The sequence below is a fragment of the Diadema antillarum genome, unplaced genomic scaffold, assembly GCF_040938485.1.
Source record: "Diadema antillarum isolate AM-2024a unplaced genomic scaffold, OU_Dant_1.0 scf00000072, whole genome shotgun sequence".
NCBI lineage: Eukaryota > Metazoa > Echinodermata > Echinoidea > Diadematoida > Diadematidae > Diadema > Diadema antillarum.
Window position 1 is genome coordinate 2,887,274 of NW_027270961.1, and position 27,228 is coordinate 2,914,501.

The following is a 27,228-nucleotide window of genomic DNA, read 5'->3' on the forward strand; positions in this document are numbered from 1 at the left end:
TCAAAAAACACAAAACTGTTGTTTTAACACTTTGGAACAAATATCCTCACCCCATCCAAAGGGCCTGAAGCGCTGTCTCAACCCCCTTGGCATCTCTGGCGCCTTGGAAGCCTCAATATCTGGAGCTCCATCGGAGGGCGGGAGGGTTGGAGTCTCCATGATTGTGACTTGACCCCTGAATGCAGGAGCTGATTTCAAGTGATATATAAAGAAGGGAAAAGGGGAACTAAGTCTTAAAGTGAATTAAACTTAAAAATGAAAATAACTTCAGACATCAATTAGACATTTATTCAGAAGTCAAGTATCAATCACCATTTTTCCCTCGTGTCGAGGAAATGAGTACCAACCTCGGAAAGTGATCTAGATAACCAAGTTATCATTCATGTGACAGAGTTTTGCTTTGAAAGACTGATACAACATATTCATGCATACATGGTACAGAAATGATGTATGTGATCTTTCTTTGTATTGCATCATCACACTGGGTGCTTTATATGCCCTGAAGAGGATAAGTACAGAAAAAAACTATATATTTCATCAGTTTTTAATTGGACTGACAAAATATTTCCTCTTCATCTGACCACGTGTACTTGTGAATCTGCCATTTTCTACCACATTCCATGGTCGCAGCTAGAAAGAGGTCCTGAATTTGCTGCAAAGATTAAATGACCAACAAGATTTTGATTAGAACCCTCCCAGCCAAAAGTATGCTTAATCAATATATTCTTACGCATGAGTTTAAATTGATTCATCCCTAGACTACAGACACTTTATGTAACACCCTGTGGTCACTTGAGTAATACTTGATGAAGCTGTTAAATGACTCATGGTCCACAAAATCCAGCATTGCCTACCAAAAGCACACCTATCAAAACAAACATTTGGTCATTATCTCCACAAATCCCACTGCATGTATGGCCCACACTCATCCTTATCATCAGTGTCTTCCTTTCAGCTATTTTGAGACACTCTGACCGAGACATGTTTGGTAATTCCTGCCTACTGTACATGTATTGTTTCCATCTCAGCAATGCTCAGCCCTAAAAGTCTGATTTATTTGTTTCCTTGCAGAATTGGTATTTCACCAAATAGATGCACTAGTATATTCTGGACCCAATAATGTCATCACAGTAATGCAAAACAGGCCAAAATATGAATTATATCCATTTTACACATTCATCTAGCATAGACTGGATATCATAGCTATATATCAACAGTCATTACAAGTATGGTCAAATCTGCTTTTAATAGCGATCACCTGTCTGTAACAAGCACCTGCCCATAGCAAGTAAATCAGAATGTCCCGCAGAGAAAATGTGTACCAGTACTTAAACACCTGTGTATAATGGCCACCTTTCTAACATGGCCAGCAAACCAGATTTGGTTCCTGCTGGTTTACTCATAACAGTACACCACTGCCCAGTAGCAAACTACAGTAAAGCAACTATCAACAACCATCAAAGCGATAGTAGACTAGCTAGTTTACTATCGCTTTGATGGTTGTTGCATTTTATAAATGCCCCTGAAAATTTTCAACTGCAATAGGTAAATGGAAATCATGTGAAGTGAGAAGTTGATTAGCTACAACAAATGCATTTATATATTTAGTATTACATATCTACATATATGTCCACATACATACCCACATGATTATGTGGTACTGGTACTATACAATTGTATAATGTGAAAACAGAGGAGAGAAGCAAGTTCCAGCATCTGGGCTCTATTTCTTGGAAAGTAGCTATGATAGCAAGTACTGCTGCAAAGGCAAGTGCCATGGTAATGAAAACAACCCTGCTTCCTGATTGGCTGTTGCTACAAGAAGTTACCATTCTAGTAAAAATTGCTATCTAAACATCATTTGTGAAATGAGCATTACAAAAAGTGCGGTGACATCCTCCACAGGAAACGAGTGTTTTTAAACGCACCGCGCAGAGCGGACAATCAGGTATAGGACATTTACACGGACTCTCGACTTTACGAACTCATACCTCCCAGAATATGTCTTTTTGCTTAAATGCACCTGGTTTTTATGAAAATCTAGATTTCAAGCTTGCTCTACATACCTCATTTGTAGAGTTTTGTGAAAATTTTACGTCGGTACCTTTCGAGTTGAAAATTAGGTGTCATTTCTCACTCAAACGCAATCAGCTCTACGACAACACGCAATTTTACATTGACAGCGCGGTGTGCCAACTGTGAGCCTGAAGGCCATTTTGGGAGGGTTATTTTACTGCCATACCTGTTGTATATGTACAATGCACCTGCCTAGTAAGTTGCAGCAAATATTCATGTGTATTCATACTGAGTTTGGAGGAATTTCGTGAAACTTCGCCATCAGTACCTTTTCAATATTCATAAACCATGTCAGTTTAGCCCCGAGTGAATAACCCACCAATATGTTCATACACTATATAGCTAAAGCAATTGCGTGCTTCTCACTTGAATACGCTACGCTGATTGGCTAAATGTCATTGGCCTTAAGAGGTCGCATCGGGTCAACGCGTGATCGTGATGTAGCGCGTATGTAAATTTGTGACGTGACAATAAGTGCGCGCATCTTTATTACTATTTAGATTTCATTCATTAGCTCAACGTACCATTTGCGGCGCGTGATTGCATCATGAATATGTATTATTCTTTAACACTCAATGCACTGTGATTGGTGGTATGCAAATGACGGATCTACATCATAGCTCGACATTATCTGTTTGTCACCGTTCACATGTAGACTTTTTGTAATGGACCCAGGTGTTTCTTGGAAAGTATGAAGATTGTCAGAGGTTGGTATTGGATTTCGGAGACACCACACACTGACCCAAGATACAATTGATTCAACGCTCACTGAACCCATTGAGGACGAGTCTCGAGTATAGCAGGCAAGTGTCGATGGGAAATGCGTGTTGAAGCAAAATTAGCCCATCCTCAGTGGGTTAAGGCGAGCATCCACTTCACTTTGTCAACATCACAATCTCATTCCTGAATCCTAGGATTACATAGGCCCTACATGTTGCTCTGATTTCATATAACCCTTAATGTGTCCAGGTACTTCACTTAACTTGCCAAGTTTTCTCATGACACTAGCATGCAGTAATCCATCCAAACCTTGGCCTAGTTGTAGACTGAACAAACCCACCAGCTGTATCATTGTACTTCAGAACAACATGGTGGTCATGGTGACACAATATGGATTTGGGGGATTAGGTGCCTGGTAATCTCTTATTTATTAACAATTAGTTTCAAGATATCTGTGCCAATCAGCAAAGAAAGGACTCCAGCATGCATGCTAACTGGTGAAGAAAGTGCAGTAAGGGTTCATGACAAAATACCGTATGTCCCCCAAAAATTACAACAGGACCCTCCGCAACAATAACTTTAAAAATTGTGAATCAGTCTGTATACAATTTCAGAGTATGAAACTATAACTTATTACCCACATCTTACAGAAAACCCCATCCGATTTGCTTCAGTGGTAAAAGAGAAATGAGGAATTTTGTAGAGGATGTCAAGAATCTCTTCCCTCCAATTTAAGTTCGGTCTATTGTGGTCACACATTAACCCGTTGAGGACGAGTCCCGAGTATACTCGTGCAAGGGTCTATGGGAAATGCGTGTTGTAGCCCAATCAAACTGTCCTCAATGGGTTAATATGCAGTTCCAAGAGCATCCCAAGTGCTAAACTGGGAAGAATAAGACCCATGACATGTTTAATAATGATCCACATTCTCTGTGACCACTTAACCAAATTGTATGGGGTTTTTTGCAAAATATAGGTAAGATGTTATATTTCTAGACCTTAAAGTAGCATTCAGACAGTTTAATCATATTGGAAGTTATCAATGCCAAAATCTGATTGTAATTTCTTTTGGACATACTGTACAATGATTATCATAGACCCCGTTTACAGTGCAAGGCTCGGCCGCGGCTGAGCCGCGGCCGAGCCCACCTTCATTTCAGTGTAAACGCGCAAAAGGCCAAATGCGAGGCCAAAATTGGCCGTGCATTTGGCCACGCTCTGGAGGTGGTCTCGGCTGCGGCCGAGCCCGGCCTTTTCTCAGTGTAAACGCAAACTGGGCCAAATGCGCGGCCAATTTTAGTCTGGCTTCCAAACCCTCTGCCTGTACTATTTTGCTATTCAGGATATTAACCCCCTCAACATCGAAAACTAGTATAATTTAAGGTGGTTTTGTCCTGCAAAGGATTTTTTCCTTCGGCAAAGGCCTTTGCTCAAACGGCGTCTTCGTCGCCACGGAATTCAGTTGGCAAAGGGTCTGAAAACCAGACAATACCAAATTGCGTTTGTTTACAAGCAGAGCGCCACTACAACAAAATATTGAAAGGTTTGAATCAAAAGCCCGGCAGTGTAAACGGACAAAATTGCGGGGCTCGGCCTCGCAATTGGGGTTGGGCTCGGCTGTGGCTCGGCCGCGGCTCGGCCCAGCCCCGCACTGTAAACGGGGTCACAGCAATCCTGCATCACCACAGGGCTGACATACATTTATGGCTGGTACCAGGTACTTGGCTTTCTATTCACTCCTGGCCCAGACAGAATGGTGCTTACACCAATGCCAGTCCAAGGGTTGTTCTTCCTCCCAGATAAACACAAGCAAGGTCAATATCATGTATGACCCAAATAATCTCTATCCTTATAACACTGCACATTCTTTTACTGTAAAACCACAAACATTTGTGGCATGAAACTTTTGCAAATCTCAGTCAACAGCCTTTTTTTTTTTTGCAGAGTAAAATGTATTGTGTAGAAAAAAAAACTTTCACATGCACTTTATCTTTTGCGAACATTGGCTCCTCAAGAAATTTGCAAAAGTTTCATGCATGCAAAGATTTCTGATTTTACAGCACCTGCATTTACACAAAACACAAATGGAGATGTATATGATACATTCATGTTCATCAGTCTATAAAGATGGCCTCAAAAACAAATTATGTGGCTGCCCAGCTCAAAACCAACAAAATGTTGCAGATTAAGATTCTCTGTCAGAGACCAAAATATGTCATTTGGGCTGATTAACTCAATTTTATTTTTAAGTTTGTTTTATCTGGGGGAGTAATCTTTTTTTTTTCTACCTACTATCAAAATTTGGCTGCTCAAAACAAAAGTGAAATCCAGATATTAGCAGCTTTTCTGGACCATATTTTTTCAGACAGTTGCTACCTTCACTGTGAAATAGAACGTGCTTTCATTGATACTTGTGCACAGCATGCCTGAGTGACCCTAATCTTTGAATCTTCTATTCTCCCTTTTCTATATGAAACTGCACCTCCTAATTCTCTCTTATTTCAATCACTTTTTGAATGGATTAGGATGGTCCAATTTTAACAAGTTACATACCATTTCAAAGCTTAGAGCTAAGACTCTTTTAAACTATGTACATAGAAAAGTGGAAGTTCATTTTGGCCTACTGTTTGTAGGTTTGGAGCTGGGTGGTCACATTTGCATAATTTTCCCCCCTTTGTATAATATTCTATTAGAAATTGTACAGTGCAGACAACGTATCAACACAACCTGCTTGCAGATTACCTGGCAAAGGCTCACAAAATACATGGTCTATATGAATGCACCATCCTACTGTCCCAGGGCATAACCGGGAAATATCTATAGCTAAATGATCATGGTATACCCATACACTTTTGTATCTGTAGATCTGGATGAAAGTAATCTGATTTAAATGTGAAGAAAAGCTTTCACTCCAGCTTATTGGGAAATTTTAACTTTCACTGAAGTCTAGAACTTGTCATCCCATCAAAGTAAGAAAATAATTCAGCACAAATGATCACAATTATCTAAAATATGATTGACTCAAATCCAAACCTGTGAAAGTCTTTAAAGGATATTTATAACCATATCAAGAGAGACACGTTTCCTTGGAAATATGCCTTCTTGGTGGCGCTCTATCAACACAGAATTGCTAATTCACGTGACGATATCAGATACGCTTTATGATAGGGCAGGACCTCAGAGGGGCAGAGATGAATTTTACTCATTTCCTTCAATTTCCATACAGTGGTCCCTAACGGAGTAACACAGTCACGGTATCATCACACTCAGATGGGATGCATATTTCTCACATGCACCTCCATAATCATTTGCTTGTGGGGTAAAAACAACAAAAATAGTGCATTGCTTTATTTTGGTATTAGCAATGTCATAGTTAAATAAAGAGATGTATGCATTCTGTAGCCACCAGTTAATGTTTTCACAATGCAGTGACCACACCCAATCCAGGATATCCTCAAAACTGTTCAGCGCAGTCCACGAGAAATTCCATACCAATCTACATGTATGGCAGCATCATGGCTGATTTCAAATCATCGATAGAGCAAAGACCTGTGTTAGGAATGTATATATTTGGATATATGTAATAAAATGTCTACAAGTTATGTTACAAAATGACCTGTATGTGCATGTTCAATGAATTTGAAACTAAGTTGACCTATAAGGACACAGTGTGAGTGGTCTCTGTCGGAAATCTTCATGCTTTCATAAGGAGGCTACATCCTCCTTTGGTCACAGTTCATTATTCATTATAAATCTGAAAACAAATTATGATTCTAATTCCAAAGGCTTGTTAGTACATATCCTCATTTCATTTTGGGTTCAAAGAACTTTATTTCATTTTCAGATTAATAAACCTCCAAAATTACAAACTATATGTCATTTTCGGATTACCAAACCTTCTGAATAACGGACCTTATTTCATTTTCGGATTAGCAAACATCTAGGTATATACTGAATTTGTGTGTTTCGGAATAATGAATCACATTTTATTATCGTTTGATGAACCTTCAGAATAACAAACATCACCCCATCTTTTGAGGAGCATTTACACATCTGGTAGAGTGCTCTGTTGTCACTTGAAGGAATCAAAGCAAAATAAGACCAAATTGCATATCGATTCAATAAAGCAAAGACTATGCATCATGATGTTGTACCATATATACAGTATACAAACTTATGCCAAGACAGCAACGACAGAAGTAAATAATTCATAATCACCCTCTTTTGGATTTGTCTCAAGTCTAGCATCAGTTACTAGCAGGGCACACATTTTTTCTCCCGTATGCTGGAGGTACACTAACATTATAAATGAAATTAATCACGTTAAAAAAAAAAAAACACACACACACAAGAAAAACCATCATTTAAATGTTATTTGAAAAAAATAAAAACCAATAGCAGTTCAAACAAATTTCTCCATGTGTCTTATACCACAGGCCAGTTATTTGCATGTGAGGAAATGATGAAATCAAGGGTAAAAACAGCAAATTAATTATGAATAATGAATGATTAAGACTGCAACTTGCTACCCGGATGGTATGCCAGGGACCCAGTGATAGCATAGTGATGTTATAGCATTACCTAATGTACCCTTTTTCAGCTGGCACTGCAGCACACTGTATCCACACAAAAACAAAAGCTTTTCCTCTGACTGGAAGAGCCGCTCCCACATCCTACCACAATCTAACCCCTATCTATATCCTGTTTCTAACAACAGGTAGTCCAAAAAAGAAAAAGATCTGCCCCCCCCCCCCCCATACACACACACACACAATCGAATCTCTGATCATTCCATTATTAACTGGTAAAAAGTTTTCACTGCAGCACAATGCAGTGTACTCCGGACATTCAAGAGGATATCCCTGGAAATTAATCCTACAACAATTCTTTCCTATATAACAGAAAAAATCTCCAAACTGCCAAAAGTAATTTATAGCAAAAATGTGGGGAAAAAAATCTGCTCCACAACTGAGATTTCAGCTAATTGTAATTCATCTTAATCTCATATTAAGCTATCATAGGGGCCTACACATTTCAAAACACAGCATAGCTTCATGAATCAAGCATACATTCAGTCATATTGACTGTTTAATTCTAAAAAGATATTGGAAAAACCTTGATACCTCTCTAGCCCCTACAGCTAATGTTCTATTCTACAGCAATAACATATTAACTCCTTGCCACTTGGAAATACTCGATGGAACAACATTTCCTAATTTTCTTAAACGAACTCCTAAAATTGATATACCACACTTTTCATGCAATAACATGTATCTCACACATATACAAAAATGAGATATCTGATGTACTCTGAAAGAAATAAAGCAACTGCTAGTACAGCAATCAAGAGAGTAGTTCTGTGTTGAAATCAAGATGGGTAATCCCATTTTTTTTTTTTCAAAATGAAAAAGGAAATGCCAGCTTTGGGAGATTGGGTGGTTTTAGTATTGACATACTCTGGATGGTATATACTCTTTATTTCCTCTACTCTAGCCAGTAATACTCTCTAGCAATTCATGAGGTTATGTTTCAATGAATCCTTGAGAGTTGATGATCTTTCATGCAAAAGCCACCATCAGGTAGGTGGTGAACAGGACATTAAGGATTTATTATAAATCAATTTTCCGGAAGTAATGTTCCAAATTTCAGGATCTTGGGGCCGGACGATCATGACAAGCTTTTCCTGCAGATTTTTCTTCTTTCCTTCATCTAATTTGTGTCGTTCTTTTCTTTTGTTGTGACTGTGGTCAACTTCCTGCTTGATGTTCTTATCTTCCCCCATTGTATCACTAGGCTGGCCATGCTTGCCTACTTCCTTTCTCACATCTTTTCCAGGACAGATAGCATGTTGTGCCCAAATAGGGTAATATGTCACACACTCCAGCCCCAAATCAAAGAAGATTTAAAAAAAAATCAAATATAATTCTCCTCTATCACATTGGCAATCTTTTTGCTGTTGTGATTTTATGATTCTTTTCTGACCTTGTGCAAATTAGTGAATTCAACCACTTCTACCTAATCTTTCTGTAATAAAAAGATATGCAGTGAAATTCAGAGGTGCATATTTAATGATGAAAAGATGATATTTTCTGCAATAAATGTCCCCCAGGAATGAATAGCTTAAAACAAAACATGTTCCATTTTTTTTTTTCTGGTTAAGTACCGGTATCTGTGCCAAGACAACGGTATAGATCCTGTAAGAGGAAATGAAACCATACTGCTGAAAATCCCTGCATACAAAAGAGCTCCAAAGGATGGATTTTTGTATTGTTCTTGTCATATCATACCCTGGATGACCATGAATTCAATGCGATTTAAACCACTTTCAATGGATCAGGTTAGAACATGCCAGACGAGGGGAAGAAACCCTCTACATGTAAGCGTGATATCCTCCCTAGCCAAATATGGTAATCTTTGCTAAAACAAAAGGGAATTTCAGGGAATGACAGTTTAACAGTCAAGTGGCTTTCACACGAAGACTCCCATGGCTTTTATACCTCCAAAGACTTGACTAAACAGGTGATTCTAAACATGATTCAAGAAGCTCATTAAAATCACAACTACCAAATAATTGGTTTCATCATCCAGTTTTCATGTCAGTTTACATTCTATTTTATGCATCATCATATGTGATGTCATCAGCTCAGAACCAGAAAGGCAATATCGCATTCCAAGATTTGAGCATAGATAAAAATGAAATAATACATTTTCATGAAATGAAAAGTCTATCAACCAAAAGTGGGTAGATTTATAAGCACTGTTCCAAATGTATAAGGTAAAATAGTGCCCTTGTGGTTTTAATTTTTAATATTTTACTGAAAATGAAAAATATTCAAAATTGACACCATAACATAGAGGAGATGGAGCTCAACAACATAATACAAATAACTCAATACCCCATCTCTCCGCTAAAAAAATGCAATAAAGCTCTTCCAGTTCTCAGTCAACGATGTATTCTTTAATCTGGTGGTAAAACAAAAGCAATGCTTGAGAAAGTTGTGCAGTCATCCTGGAACATAAACACTTTCTTCACATCAGGAAAGAAACAAGTCACATCAGTCCTGATTTGTATTTGAGTTGGCAGACGTTTGTTTTTCACAAATTTGGCATGTCATGCTGCTTTCATTTCAGCAAAAACTTTATCCCGAAATGATTCGTCACCTCTCAGCTACACCACATATGCCAAAAATTTCCATAGTCTGTTTCATTTGTTTTGTTTTGTTTTGTTTGTTTTTTTGTTTTTTTTTTTGACTGGCTGCCTCTAGTTGTCAATCATTGGTTCTCACACCCAAACATGGCTACATAATGAACTCTGGGTGATGTGGGAGGTGCCTGTTTGACAGCTCCAGTCTCGAGGCCCATTGAGGCCGGCCACGGATATCTGTGTAAAGCACACATCAAACACATCAAAACACGATGATCCTCCATACCTGCTCCATGGAACACGAGAGATGCAAGAAAGCAGTCTTCAGTGGGGTGGATCTAGCTTTCTGCTAAAGGGGGGGGGGGGGGGGGGTACCTAATGATGATGGGTCATGATAAGCAAAAAAGAAAAGAAATCTTCACATTTTTTTGCTGCCACTTCTTTCCCCAAATCCACTGACAAGCAAAAACAAAATAAAAACTAATTATTAAAGACATGAAAAATCACAAAAGCAGCCCAAGGGGCGTTTAAACCAACTACTTGCTTTTAGAAACGTCAGTACTAAGCACTGAATAAGTGCTAGTTATTATTCATATTACTACCTCCCCCCCCCCCCCCCCATCAGCCACTGCTCCTTCTACTCAATGAACACAGTAACCATACGTTGACACAGTGAACATAAACACAGTGAATCATAAAAATATGATGCTCCTCGATGCGCACCCCATGTGACGCACGCAAGAAAGTCACTACTCTTCTGTTCGATGAACAAAGTATCAATCCGTTGACACAGTGAGGACAACCTGTCACAAGTCCAAGGAGACCTCAGCAGTCCCACCACACTCACACCTCACTGAAGCTAACAAACAGAATTTGTTCTGCCAAGTGGCTGCCTCACACCTCATATCACTCCTATTTGTTGTGACATACATCTGCGATCAATCACCATGTTACCCTGATAAAATTTGCAGACATGACAGCTCAGAGTACTGGAAGATACAAATAAATTCAATTTATTGACAAACAGGAAATTTAATACATCCAAAGTCAAACTTGAAAGAGATATCTAATTATCTTCTTTCTGAGTTGTAAAGAACTTCTTAGTAACTTTCAGTTTAGGTGAAAATCTACTGTTGTGTTTTGAGCTGACTTATTTTGTTTACAAGCCGAATTTCTTTAATGTTTGACTGCATCTAAATCTATAGGTCGACCTTCCTAAAGCAGACTACACAGTATATCCAATGGCTATACAGCAGACTATATATCATCGCCTGGCTGGCAGAAGGGTCCTACAGATTGCGTGCTCTAAACTTGCTATAGCAGGTTCCTTCGGCTTGCATTCCTTTAGGGCCTTTTGCCGAGCAGGTGATGCTATATCCCGTGGCTACTTTTCATATATTGTTTTCAACTCTTTGTGTGCCACAGTGTAAAAAAAAGTTACAGCTCGTTATTCCGAAGGTTTGTTATTACGAAGGCTCTTTAGTCTGAAGGTTTGTTATTCCGAAGGTTCGTTATTCCGAAGATTCGTTATTCCGAAGGTTCGTTAATCTGAAAATGTGATGAGGTCTGTTATTCCGAAGGTTCATTAATCCGAAAATGAAATAAGGTTCTTATCTAGAAGGTACGTTGATCCGAAAATGAAACAAAACTTGTTATTCCGAAGGTTCGTTATGGATCCTATATATCATTTCGGATCAACGAACCTTCGGAATGTCGAACCCTATTTCATTTTCGGATTAATGAACCTTCGGAATAACGAACCCTATTTCATTTTCGGATTAACGAACCTTTGGAACAACAAACCTTCGGAATAACTCCACAAATGTTCGGATTAACGAACCATTTTTCATTTTCGGATTAACAAACCTCTAGGTATAGGGATTTTGTGTGTTTTGGATTAACGAACCTTCGGAATAACGAACCTTCGGAAAAACGAACAGCACCCAAGAAAAAAACTCCTGTGTGTCACATCACTCTGAGACTACAACCCACAAGTGCTTTTGGAAAACATTATGATTTTTATGCCATGTAACCTTTTTTTAATAAAAGCTTTATGCTAGAAATGTAGTCTAGAACAATAATATAGAGAAAATTGCAGGATACACAAAAGCCCTCTTATTGATCCCTTGACTGACAACCGATGAGAAGCCCTCCAATACTTTATTGTTGCTATAGCAACCTGCATCAATCTATTACAGCACACCAGTCACACTTTTCCAATATATTCTCTTAATTCCCAGAAGTGAAAACTTTCCATAATACTTGCAGCATTATCACAGAGCATGCCTTAATTCGGTAATGCTGCGCAAAGCTCAGCCTACGCACAGTGTGTTTAACATGAAAAATCCACACCACAGAACTGCATCCTGTCACATGGTGATTATTTTCTCATCTGCAATATCATCAAGCGTGATTGTGGGAATCTCATCAGAATGTAAACACTACTTGACCTTTTGGCGGATTCCTTCTCACTCAAAGTGCCCTAAAACATACATCGCACAAGTACCGCACAGTCCAGAAGGCATTAAAACTTCCTCTCTTTCACATAATGAGTTTTAAAACCTGATGTGGGAATGTGGTCACACTGCGGGTCTTGTCTTTACGAATTCCACTCAGGATGTCTTCCAAAAAATTCTCCATGACGCCATCACCAGCCATCACCAAACGAAACATGGCGGGTTTCTTAGGAGACAGACTGAGCTGTCAAACAAAGATTTCTGATGTAATGCTCCGCATGTAAAAGTAACAACCACAGAGGAAGGAGTCTTTCTGGTTCTAGTGGTTCTTTAATTGATATTCCTGATAATTAATAGGAACAATACAGTCTTAAAGTCTGGAGGAAATGCAGAGGACTGATCTTGAGAATCAGTGACTTGTCATTATTTTGTTTCCATGAATTACCATGGCAATCTAAATAACAATGATAACAAAAACTGTAGAATTTCATTTTCCTGATGACCAAAAATTGTGGGGGCTATTTTGTTAAAATAATGAGAGGGTCACTGCCCTTGGGATAATCTATTCAAAACTTGTAGACATAAGCAATGATCTGACAGTTTGCACATAACCAAAAGAACTTTACCTTTCATGCCAGAATTTATAGAATACTACATAGATTGAAGTCCAAACAAGTTAAGATTCTTGAAAATGATTAATCTTATCTAACATCTTCAGTTTTTTGTTTTTTGTTTTTTGCTGAGAAAAACTTGAATACTATTTTTATCCTCTATTTTTCCTGAAAAGCTCCCACCCCACCCCAATAAAAGTTGACACAAGTAACATTGTACTTAATTACAGACATTTCATGAGCATTATCACGATGAAAGATAGTGGTAGGTAGTTTAAACAGACTGAGATTTCATCAATTGCACATCCAGCCACTATCAACTATACCTTGGGTAAATTTTTGGAAATCCTTTGAAGACGGAAAAAGTTGTTGGTTTACTTCCTTTAACATGAAACACAAATTGATTGTGCGATATCAGTTTGAGTGCTTGGTAAATGTATGCTTAAGCTGATTAATTATTATTTAATATGAATTTTTATCATTCATATCATAATATCAACATCTATTATCACCATCTTACATAATATCCTGTGACTATCTCTTACAGCCTGTTTACTTTCCCTTCACAGAGTTTCCAGTTAGCCCAACACTTTACTAGAAACAAGCACACTATCCATTAAAGGACAAGTTCACCTTAATATACATGTAGGCCTACACATGGATTGAGAAAATGTAGCAATATTTGTAGAACTTCGGTAAATGTGTGAGGAAAATCAGACAATCTATTAAAAAATATAGATTGTTGAAGTTTCAGTGCTGCCATCGCTGGGTGACAAGACTATACTAAGAACAGCTTAAGATGTCACATGTGTACAACGATTGTAAAGGAAATATAAAAGAAAATCTCAACATATTTTTCTTTTTCTCGCATATCAAAAGAACACTTGACTTGCCTCTTTCAGAAGGCGGGGGGAGATAATGTTATCCTTAACATATGCCAGTGACAAGTCAAGGGATTGTGTACTTTTTTCAAAAAATAAAAATTTGCGGAATTCTCTTTATATTTTCCTTATATTGTTCTATGCATGTGACATCATAAACTATAGTAGTCTTCTCATCCAGCGGTGACTGCAAAGAAATTTTACTAATTCATAATTTTTGAACAGATTGTCCAATTTTCCTCAAATTTTCACTAATGTGTTGTACTAATATTGCTGCATTCACTCAATCCATATGTATATGAAGGTGTATTGTCCTTTACTGGCTTGCTGGCCAATACTACCTGGGCAGCTCTTCTTACATTCACTCTCATCCTCGCTTACTAACACACCCACAAATGCTATTATTGTATTTTATCTTTTTATCCAGTGATACATCAAAAGATGAAAATTCCAGTTGAAGAGATTCTAAGATATGCCATCTGACTTTCTCTCCAAAGCATCAGAGTGGTCTATGTGCATGCCCTGAGAAGGCTGCTCAATGAACTGTAGTGCTCAGGGTGACCAGAAGATGTAACATATATCGGGGGTGGGGGGGGGGGGGGGGGGGGGGTGGTATAGTTTGAGACAAACTAAATCAATTCTCTTCATTTGTGTAATAACTATTTTTTAATGTGTAACAACATTTGAGACCAAATATTTCATTAATTTATATAGAATATCTATACAGACATGTTATGATAATTAATTGAAACGTAGGTGCCGTGCGCAGAGCAGCGTTTTAGATGCATTATGGGATAGCTCATGAGACAAACTTGCCCCAGTTTTTGCTGCACATGCACTTACATCACGCTCTGTCTTTATAAAGGGGTATTTTTTTGTTGAAGATTTCTTCGCTTTCCATCATGTGACCAGCACATTGAAGCCTTGCAGTAGTGAACCATGACTCTAGTGACCGCAAATCAGTAAAGCTTAGACACTTTCAACTCTTTTAAGCTGAATTAATAGCCAAGAGAAAAAAGGGCTAACAATGGAAAAGCAGACAAATAACTCCATTTAATCGTATGGGAACTGCGACTCGCGTGAGACAACCGGAAGCAAACAAGGGACCGAGGAATCCCACAGTGCACCTGTGACAGAGCTCTTCAGCGTGCGCAGGAGTTTTTTACGTCATTAGCGATAGCGAGAATTAATGCAGATATTGAATTTGAAATATATGGTTTAGGTGGAAATATTCAAACACTGAATGAAGACGCCTACTACACCCAACAAACAACAACCACAACTGGCATCACATCAAGGTCTGCAATCTCATTACAGCCTGAAAGCTGTCAGTATGAAAACAACTGGACTGACCCACACTCATAAGTTAAGTTCACACGCAGTTGTCAAACTTGAAGTTTAGGTCGAAAACTTAACTGTCGATGATTAGCTCCACTCGTGAATTCACGACACGGGTTCACACGGGCATCTAAACTTGAAGTTACAACTTACGAGCGAGCCCCACTCGATGATTACAACGGAAGTGCAGAGTCTTTGCTAGATGACCTTATGCCCATACAAAATAGCGCAGCAAACGAGACGCAAGGTTCATGCTAACTCACAAGCTTGTTGATTATTATGTCCACAAGGAGCGAAACTACGAGCGGGGACCCCCTGAGGCTCGTGGAGAGAGCGTAAAACCCTAAGATGTCTTGTAGTTCTAATCATCGACTAAACTTTAAGATTGCTAACTTTTGAGTGCATCCACACGGCGCTTAACTACAAGCTAATCATCGAGAGTTAAGTTTTCGACCTAAACTTAAAGTTTTGGATTGGCATGTGAACCTAACTATAGTTACAAGTGAGGCAGGTCATTTGTGAGTTGAAGTCCCACTCTATGACATTGACAGCCTGCACTGTTTAATGTATACCAGGTATCCTTGTCTGACCACATCCTACCTGGTAGAAGCACCTCTTTGTCCTTTGATGGTAGCAGAAGATATGGCGACTCCATCTGTTAATCAAACAACAAAATATCAATTATTTACTCTTAAATTATGGAACTGCCAAATTAATATTTATCATTGTATAAATAAACCCTGTATAAACAAAATGAAATAAATTAAATAAGTAAATAAATAAATAATTTACCCTGAAATTACAGTAATATCAGAATACAAGAAACAAAAGATAGAACTTGGCAGTCTAGCTGTATATTATGTGTAAATATTCCACCATGTCCTGAATAATCAATACTAGTAGCTCATTCACTTAAACTTTCACTCACGTCAAAAAATTGCTTGGGCCTCTTTCATAATCACTGGCAGTTTTCATATGATATTTAATCCTTCATTTCACAAAATTACAGAAGTTTCATCAAAATGTGACAAAAAATACTCTAGAATTGGTTTGCCCATCAAACTTTCATAAACTCGCGTTTCTGTTTGGTGACTACGGTATAAGAACCCTTTCCCCAGACAGTCAACATAACTAGGATATTGCAACACAACAAACATTTGATGCAATGGATGCAAGTTTTCCTGTTGGATTTCATGTCACAAGAAAGCACTCAACTTTTCCTTTAAAATCCTCGGCAAAGACAGCCTCAAGTCCAACCACAGAAGACATTAGCCACCACCACCTAGCATTTATTGAGGTCATGACTTCATGTGGTAGACGCACACAAACATGAAAAAGATAACAATGTTCAGATAATAAAAAATTGCACAATGAAGGGAAAATACCATTTTGACTCGAATCAAACTAGTCCTGAGGAAATGGCAAACCTGAGGATGTATGATTCAGCAAATTTAAGCATGCTAATTAGTAGTTTCTCCTGAACCTGCCAAATTCTTGGATATTTTGTGGGTTTGTGGAAGATTATTCTACCAAATAACTTCCTTTAAACATACCCCATTTTCTTGCAACGCCTGGATAGAGACAGCCTCATATTTCCTCAGTCTTTTGCCAGCTGAACTGAACTCCACGACCTCCCCATCCAAGTTTAGCGAGACATCATTGAGTGCTGAGCCATCAAACTAGATGGGTGATCAAATATAAAAGAAGGTCATTTAGAAAATCATACATGTTACTAGAGGTCAACAATGAAAGCTAACACAAAGAATACTGTAAAACCAGAAAAATTCTGTGCATGAAACTTTTACAAAATAGAGCCAACAGCCATTTTTGCAGCATGAAACTTTAGATAGCCACTGGCTTTCGACGCATTGTGTGGACAACAAATTTCAGAAATCTTGGCTCCTCACCAAATTTGTGAAAATTTCAAGTGCGCAAATGTCTGGTTTTACAGTATATGATCTGGATACGTTGATAATAAAAATTTCTCAAGTTTGAGTTGCTGTCATTTCTTCAGTAACCATATAGCAACATTCAAAAATTGGACATGATGAGAAAAGAACCTGAATACGCAGAAGAAAAATAGCGATTAATGAATTTTTCCTGCTATTGTTTCCCTCGTGCCATTTCATTAGGTGATCCGAGTATCCTCTCGGATCACCTATTGTATCTGTACGGATTCTTTCTTCTTCTTCTTCTTCTTCTTTATTTCTTTCTCCTCAAATCTTGTGCAGCGGTTAACTCAAAAAGTCCCCTACCTATCACTTTCAAACTTATACCATATATGTATCATGTCCTAAGGACGACAGATCTAGTGTATCAATGTGATCAGTTAACCGTGACGTCATTATGACGTCATTATCTGAAATCACGTTTACATCAATATCTCATTAATGGAACGGAATTTTTGAATGAAATTAAGATATCATATAGTTCAAGTCAAGGTCTATTTATATAATTCATAAAATTTAGTCACGTTCATAGTAAACGAGCGCGTACGCGCGCGTTGAAATTTTAACATGCTCTAATCAACCTCAAAATTGTTTTGCACACGTTTCAGGTCATTTACAGCATTTCAAAAAAAATCGATGGACGCGTACGCGCGCGCGCATATACGCACGCACAGCTCATATGCAATAGAAATTTCCCATTTTATCGCACGGATCGAATGTCTGAAATGTCAAGGAATATTTCTACCAAGTTTCAAGTCGATCCGACTCAATATGACGTCATACGGGCCCGTCAAAGTTGAAATTCCGCGCGCGCGTCAATGGCGATATACAGTGCAACTATGCCAAAAAACTGCCAATTTTAAATCCGATTTTACTCGTCAGGATGGACGGTGACCCCTCATTTTCTTTACATATTTTGAAAGCTGATGAGTTGTACATGTCATTTCATTGGATGGCAATGCTGACAAAATGATTAAAAGATATCAAATTTCTTAATAAAGTAAAAAAGTGAATTTTCAAAATGACGTCATCAAATTTGAAGTTCACTCGACCATATCTCACTAGTCCTTTGTCAATTTTCACCCAGATTTCGGTATGTTGTAGCTTATTTAATGTTCTTACAAACATATATTTACAAAATTTTGATTGGATGACGGTATCACCTCGTAAAAATGGATTGAAAGTAATCTTGTCAAATTTGACCAGTTTACGTGTTATCTCTATGGGAGTGCAGTTTTTCTGGAAATGAAAATTGACATGACTATCTTTATCGAGCACTAGCTCACTTATCCTTCGGTAAATTTCTCCCAGATTTAAATATGTTGTAGCTGAGACTTTACGCTACCGTAAGTGTGCCCTTCGTTTTTTCATACGCTGTCGGGATCACGTCAAAATTTTTGGTGAAATTCAAGCTTATCTTCGATGTATTGAGATATTTCTTTCTTTCTGCAACTTATTTTGCAATAACTCAAGAAAAACGGCCTCTATCACTTCCATATTTTGCACATTTTTAGTTCATGTCACGTAAATTATTTCATAAAATAACAACTACTTGATCGGACACCATCTTGGGTATGTAAATTAGGGTCAAAGGTCATAAATGTTTCATCCTGTATCTTAGTGAATACATGTCCTATCTTTCTCATATTTTGCACACGTAAAGACCATGTTACAAGGATCATTTCACAAAATAACTACTTTTAACTCAGATGCCATCTTGTCTGTGCAAATTGAGGTCAAAGGTCATATGTACTTCTTTTTGTATCTTCGTTATGACGTGTTGTCTCTACGGGAGGGCATTTTTTTAAATGTGAAAATTGACATGATTGTCTTCATCGAGCACTAGCTCACTTACCCTTCGGTGAATTTCTCCCAGATTTTAATATGTTGTAGCTGAGACTTTGCGCTATCGGGATATTGCCCCTCGTTTTTTCATACGATGTCGGCATCACGATAAAAAACTTGGTTGAAATTAAAGCTTATCTTCTATGTATTGAGATATTTCTTTCTTTCTGCAACTTTCTTTGCAATAACTCAAGAAAAACACGCCCTATCACCCCCATATTTTGCACATGTTTAGTTCATGTCACGTACATTATTTAATAAAATAACAACTACTAGATCGGACAACATCTTGGGTATGTAAATTAGGGTCAAAGGTCATAAATGTTTCATCCTGTATCTTAGTGAATACATGTCCTATCTTTCTCATATTTTGCACACGTAAAGACCATGTTACAAGGATCATTTCACAAAATAACCACTAATTGCTCAGATGCTATCTTGGGTGTGCAAAGTGGGGTCAAAGGTCATAATTATGTACTTCTTTCTCAATCTTCGCTATTACGTGTTATGTCTATGGGAGGGAGTTTTTCTAGATGTGAAAATTGACATGACTATCTTTATCAAGCACTAGCTCACTTATGCTTCAGTGAATTTCTCCTAGATTTTAATATGTTGTAGCTGAGACTTTGTGCTACCATGTAAGCGCCCTTTGTTTTTTCACACGATGTTGGTATCACGTCAAAATACTTGATTGAAATTAAAGCTCATCAACGACGTATTGAAATATGTCTTTCTTTTTGCAACTTTATGTGCAATAACTCAAGAAAAACATACCCTATCACCACCATATTTGCACATGTTTAGTTCATGTCACGAACATTATTTCATAAAATAACAACTACTTGATCAGACACCATCTTGGGTATGTAAATTAGGGTCAAAGGCCATAGATGTTTCATCCTGTATCTTGGTGAATACATGTCCTATCTTTCCCATATTCTGCACACGTAAAGACCATGTTACAGGGATCATTTCATAAAATAACCACATTTTGTTCAGATGCAATCTTGGGTGTGCAAAGTGGGGTCAAAGGTCATATGTACTTCTTTTTCTATCTTCGCTATGACGTGTTATCTCTATGGGAGGGAATTTTTTAGATGTGAAAATTAACATGACTCTCTTTATCGAGCACTATCTTTGGTGAATTTCTCTCAGATTTTAATATGTTGTAGCTGAGACTTTGCACTATCAGGACTTGAATCATTGATTTAAAAAAAAATCGGATCACCTTAATTTGTCAGTGATGACAAATTACAATCTCTAGTTAAATTTTGTTGTGGAGTGAATCTCTAGACAAAAATGAAATGAAAAGAAAGGAAAGTTGTCTCCCATATTCCATCATGGCCGCGACCACAAAGAGTGCAAATCATGAGTTCAAGTTCAGATCAGTGATAATGGCTTCCTTCACAGAGCTGGCACATTGCCAATGGTATTACCACCGCATGGGTGAGGATGGCACTGAAGCGATATCAGCCCAGTTAGGACAAAATAACAGATGACATCACTAAATGGTCTGCCAAGTTTTTTTTCCCCTGGACGGCAAAGTCATCGCTACCAACTGGCATGATGTGTGTGCTACAACTGCCACGCTAATGTATTATTATTGCAATTGGAAAGTGACAATTTGAGTGAAATTATTGCAATAATGATGACAGAGTGATAATAATGGCAAGAATCATCATCTGCAACAAAAACATTGATCATGAAAGTTTGCACACCCACTAACAACCCTGATTGGGGATTCATTTGGCATCGGGTTTGATAGGTAGCATATTTCAAATAAAGCATAACAAGATGCAGAAGAACTAAACAGGCCATGTTGGGGAAAAGAACTTTTATGGTACCTTTAAAAACTAGACAGAGCACATATCAGTCTATCAAAGACATACCACCACAGTGGCCTTATATCACCAAAATGCTATGAAAAGTTCAACATTAATGTAGAATGCACATTGCCTACCCCGGTAGTTGCACTGCACTTTCATGTGTAAATGTGCAACACATTACAATTGCAGGTGAAATGAACTTCATTTTTTTTTTTTTTTAATGTAAGATACATCTGCATCGCTAGATCCTGCACATGACCAGTTCATGATCATTACACAGCTCATCATAGTGTAGATTTTGCAAATCATTAGCAACAGGGTGTTCTTCTCTCTTATTCATGCTACATTTACAGGGTGGACTCATAATATGTGTAGATGTACCGTATGTCCCCCAAAAAAATTACAACGGTACCCTCCATAATGATAACTTTAAAAACAGTGAATCAATCCAAATACAATTTCAGGGTATGAAACTATAACTCATTGCCCACATCTTACAGGAAACCCCATTCAATTTGCTTCAGTGGTCAAAGAGAAATGAGGAATTTTGTTGAGTATGTCAGGAATCTCTTCCCTCCAAGTTTTGTCTATTGTGTTCAAACACATGAGCATCCAAGTGCTAAACTTTGAAGAATCAGACTCATGACATGCTTTACAACAATCCACATTTCTCTGTGACCGCTTTACCAAATTGAATGGAGTTTTCTGCAAAATAGAGTTAAGATGTTATATTTTAAGACCCTGAAGTAGCATTTAGACAGTATGATCATATTGGGTGTAATCATGTGAAAATCTGATTGTAATTTTTTGGGAACATACTGTATTCTGTTCACCCCCATGAGTCATTAAGTAAACATTTCACAGTTGATTCAAGGCAACACAGTGCCATCAACATCTTTCATCTATTTTCTTTAATCTTCAGACCACGGATGTATATCTATTGTGTTATGCATTTAATTCTAAACTTGAACTTTTCAAACTTAAGCAGTATTTGTTACAAAAGTCACAACATCAATCGTACTTCAGTTTACAGTATCTTCCTGTATTACAATGTTACTAATTTTGTGTAACTACTTGTATTCAAATGTCTTATTTCAATTGCGTTTTTGTTGGAAATTAAATAAAATGAAATGAAACTTCTTTTTACTCTGTAGTCTGGATGTACTGCCATTATATGAAAGACAACTACTTTGGTACAAAAATGTTATTTTTAAGTGAACAACTGCATGATACTTAATTCAATGTGTAGACATTTGAAGTGTCATTCACAATTCAGCAATTGACCATGTATTAAAAAAAACAACAACAACTAACGATCAATTGTACCTACATGTAGTACAATGAATCATTCCCCTTGGGACTACACTCAGGGTTCTGTCATTAACAGGAATTGCATAGTGAAAAAGCTCCAAAAGCTTTATGAATTCACTCCATTAACTCTGTACTAGTATAGAGAATTTATAGGGCAATGAACCACCACATGATGTATCTAATACTCCCATTATAAACTACATTTATTGTGCAATATGCATTCACTGTGTTGAAAATACGGGGTTATCACACTGTTCATTGCCAAAAATGAAAATCACTTTCATTCTGACCACAAAAAGTTATTTATTCCTCTTTTTTTGTCATTAATTTTTGTAGAAGTCTGAATTCAGCCAAGGACATTCAATCACATGACACATCTACACTGAAATAGGAGCATATTGAGAGAATCAGTACACAGTAAAAGCAACTACTTGTAATACTTTTTTTCTAGAATCTTTGAGATCCAAATTGTGGGGATGAATTCACAAATAACACCTTCTTATTCAACAAATCGTCATCATAGTTGAGAGCTTGGAAATTTGAGAACATCCCTGATTTTTAACAGCACCACACACCAACATCCACATAGACACATTACAAACACCTTTAATCAACAAATCATTGATGTAGAAAGGATTATTCAGGGGACGAAAAAAAGCTCTCCCAGCACAACTTCCATGCTGGTAGGAATATCCATCAATTGAATCTTAGTAAATAGCAAACTTGTACAAATAAACACACAGTCCTGATGGTTCCATGACATTTGCTCATGCGACTTTTGCTCCCATTTATATCTGGATGCCGAGCCAAACATAAATTCTATCAACAAACACAACCCTAACCCTAATCCTAATCCTTACATGAAAATAAACCTAAATAGACCCTATCACACTCCAACCTTAACCCTATATCCTTGGAGAAAATAAGACCGGAGCAATTGTTGCAGCAGCAAATATCATGTTATCGGTCCTGAGACACTACATAAAATGCTATACTTAACCCATTGAGGACAGACTGATTTTGCTACAACATGCATTTCTCACAGACACCTGCCCAAGTATACTCGGGACTCGCCCTCAATGGGTTAGAGGACATCTATGATATGAAACCTCTCTCAAACGAATAGGATATCATTTGACAGGCACAATAGGCTATGAAATAACACATCAAGGGATTCCAGAAAAAAAAAAAAAACTTTACTTGACATCTACACACATAACTTGAAATCTGCTAAATGCATTCAACTTTCATACACTCAAATAAATAGAGAAACCAGCAACCCAATATCATGAAATCTACAGGAACTCACAAATACACTTCAGATGTGAAATACCAGCAGACAAATTTGTGTGGGCATAAACATTAAGACAATTCATCCAAGCGTCGACCAAAATTTGAGATAATTCTTCTCGACAAAATTCATCCTAAACTGTATAATATGATCACTACATTGTTGAAAATGTTGGATATTAGAGCTACTAACAAAATATACCAAAAAACTTACATGTGCAGGAGCTCTGATTAGCCACAGTTCTTTGCTAGATTTACTGGCTGCTGATTGGCTTAGTGGGTACACACCCTCTGGAAAGCTCACTTCTTCAAATAATGGTGGAGCAGTATACCTGAGGAGCAGTAAATGCAAAATAAAGCAATGAAATGGCATATATCATGACAAACCAACTTAAACCACATAGAATGTGTTAATAATCTTTTAAACAAAACTAAGAGGAGTCAAATTATAGCTGAACAGTTGGTACCGGGGAGAGAACAAAGGAGTTTTGATGAAACATCTGACTTTTACAAGTAGATTTACACACTCAAAACTGTCAACATTTTGATCAATTCCACAAAACCAGATATTGCTAACTGAAAAGAGTGGTAATTGTAACTGAATAATTAAATACAGAATTTCATTCATAGTAGCACACTTCATTTAAGTTTCATGAATTGGAATTTTCATAACAATAACCATCCTGGTACCATGCAATGACTGGCAGCTAAATTTCAAATCCTAGCACACCTCCATTCTGAGTCCTGTTGACATTGAAGGTAGAAAGTGATATCTCAACTATTTCTTTACAGGATTGTAGTAAATGCTACAAGCTTTGGGACAGCTTTGATGGAGGTGAGTTGTTCAAATTGGTTTTACATCTAAAGGCATTGTTTACCATATGCAGATGAAACAAAAACCCAGCTTTAATGCTTCAAAATAATTCTGAAATATGAGTTAGGGATAGAAACAACCAGTGTTAAAAAGTTAATCAGTATAATCAATGTTAAGTATTGTTAAATATACAATATGTGAACAATCGTTATAATAAAATTGTCTCTAGACTAAACCATCTAAAGTTATGGTTTAGTGAGAAAAATAGTGATATCTCCTTATATTTTAGGCTTTATTGCAAAATTTTTATATGGTAGAGTGTTTTGTGATACAACTGACCTACACATATGCATCAAATGTGATAACTCAAATATTTTTAAAATCACTGCTCCCAAAGGTAAACAGTACCTTTAATTAACAATTCAATATAAATTGAATTTTTGTAATGTTATATTTAACCAAATATAAGTTTTACCTTAAGAAAGTAATGATAATGTGGTAAGATTTGCTTTGTAGAAACTTGATTTGAGTGTGTAATTGGACATATTTGGTTTTAAAACCAAAGGCAGCTTACCTGTCAATTTTTCTGGCCATTGTTCCTGTTACACTGCAGATTGCTCACAGCATTTCTTTTCAAAATGTAAAACTCACAGTGTGGGTAATGCCTGAACAGAGAGACAGAAGCACATGATGACATAATATATCATGACAGGTGAAAGGGTATTGCTATGACACAAAGAGAAATTCTAATTCTATCAAACATTTGAACATGTCTTTTATACTTTTTGCAAATATTGCATGGTAAATATCCATGTTGTGCTCCTTTTGTGATTGTCAGGTAGCCAATGTTGTTTCATGGCAAGTGGCACAAGGGAATAAATGTGAATCAAAATCATATTTTGCTGGGGTGTTCATATAGTGAACTACTTAAACTAATAAAGCCAAAGTAAAACAATAAATGCCGTTTTGCGTGTGTGTGTGTTTGTTTGTTTGTTTTGTTTTTTGCTTGTCAAAATTTGTTGGACACTGACAAGTCCATACACAATGAAGTTCATGGACAGTGAATTATCTGAATCATAAGAGAGCAGTCCACACTACTAACATTTATGGGCAGTTATCTCTTTATGTGCCATGGTGGAAACCCCCTCTGTGCCACATTATTCTGAGACACCATCAAAGTCATGCTTTGCTCCTAAGAAAACATTCTGTTTTCCAAATCTTTGTAACTTCTATAGATTTCTGTTAAGCTGGACATGTAGTGAGCAAAGTTGTAGCGAAAATGCCAAGCTTTGCTTTGATGTAAATTGTATGACTAATCTATGTTTGTTTTTCTTTCAAATGACCAGTAGCTACATTACTGTAAAGGCATGTCTTTTGCACACAAAACAGTGACTGAAACTTACAATTTACACACAAATCCTGTACGGAACACCACTTGTTTAATCACCACACAAAATGCACGCTACATGTGAGAACGAGAGTGTGATGAATGCTTTCATTGTACTGTGGCCTTTGGCGATTTATCAATCTGTTTGGGCGGGTTTGTGCATTTGAGCAGAATATGCGAAGTTGGCACACCTTCAGTTGAGTTGGGAGTGCGAACTTGGCATATAAAGAGTTAATGACTGTAGCTGAGGATTTCAACTGAAAATATCCAGTATCTTTTTCCAAGCATTAAAATGATGTAAAGAAGCATTTTAAATCAACTGTCTTTTTAGCAAAGTTACTGGTAACCGGGCCAGGAGCTAATACTGGTAATCAATGTACAATGATACCAATTGGCTAGTTTCATGAAAGAAGTTGGTTGAGAAATTATGCATGTGTGTACATGTGTACCTGTGTCTGCCTCGAATGTCTGTGTCACAGTGTGTGTACATGTGTGTGTGTGTGATGTGTGCTCTACGAACTGCATTTATCAACCAACTTCGTTCAATTTGCAATAAATCCTTTTAATATTGATTTTCTTGAAAGATACATCATATATTATCAAAAGGCCTACAGTACAGGCCAACTTCAGTTTCAGATTGCGCAGGCAGCGTGTCATGATCGCTCACAAAGAGTGAGTTGTTTTAAGCAGTATACATATTAAAAGTCGATGTTGATGTGGATCGACGCTTTCTAATTACCGATTGCCTCGCCGACTTGGTTCAAATTTACGCGGGAGATTGGAAGTAGGCTTATGTATTCTGAGTGATCCTGCTGCAATTTGGGAGTACAGAATGTGAGAATATCTACATGGAGACAACTTCTGCTTAGTGCCACACCTCTCTAACCATATCAAACAATGAAATATCTTAGATCTAAACCCACTCTCAAACAAGAGTTTAGATGTAGATCTAGCCCCTACTAGGCTACTGACTTGGCCCTACTCTAAAGACTACTTTAAAAAATTAGAGACGAATCTAATTTTACCAGACCTAGCCATCATATCATGGCCAGCCGGCCGTAACAGTCACTAAATGTTTATACACATAGCCTATTTTGTAATACTATTACATCAATAGGACTTTTTACAGTCACCTCGGCCTCATTGGGCTTGCATGTGTTTAAAGTTAACAACTTCACTTTTTCTATTTTAATTAGTCTTTCTTTGTCAAGCCCCCTCCAAATACGTATTGAATGGTGAATTATATAGGCCATGCCGGATCATTTAATACCATCACTTTACTGCACTCGCACTCTTCACCTTGGAAATTTCCAGCACACTATCTAACATGTGGGACTGAATACGTTTGCTCGTCGGTAAACTTTAGTACAAGTACACATTGCATTGTCACAGACTTTTCTCGGAACCCCCTGGATCCGGAGATATATCTTGAGAAAAACTGAAATGAAATAATCACGTATGAAGAGACAAATGAAATAACAGTTACCAAAACTTCCTGAGAATGACGAGTATTCAGGTACGGGTTTTCGAGTTGAGTGCTCTAACGTCGTTAGTAGGAAGTAGCAGACAGGGAAGTCCCC

At 37.4% G+C, this 27,228-nt stretch overlaps 1 protein-coding gene across 1 annotated transcript; it reads right to left on the minus strand.

Moving 5' to 3' along the window:
* On the minus strand, positions 1-27,228 carry LOC139717161 (DNA-directed RNA polymerase I subunit RPA34-like). Its single transcript, XM_071628662.1, has 6 exons — positions 27,135-27,228; positions 24,836-24,926; positions 23,662-23,779; positions 16,780-16,905; positions 15,827-15,881; positions 1-188 (listed from the first exon to the last, which is right to left on the minus strand). Exons 2-6 carry the CDS (start codon positions 24,853-24,855, stop codon positions 1-3), a joined length of 507 nt encoding a protein of 168 aa, XP_071484763.1. The 5' UTR covers positions 24,856-24,926; positions 27,135-27,228.

What these genes read in the sequence shown, in the direction of transcription:
- LOC139717161 (XM_071628662.1), bottom strand. Translation starts at nt 24,855, where the DNA reads ATGGCCAGAAAAATTGACAG. An exon ending in ATGGCCAGAAAAATTGACAG is followed by an intron (nt 23,780 to 24,835) that starts GTAAGCTGCCTT and finishes ACTGCTCCTCAG; the next exon opens with GTATACTGCTCCACCATTAT. An exon ending in CAAAGAGGTGCTTCTACCAG is followed by an intron (nt 189 to 15,826) that starts GTAGGATGTGGT and finishes ACTTGAAATCAG; the next exon opens with CTCCTGCATTCAGGGGTCAA.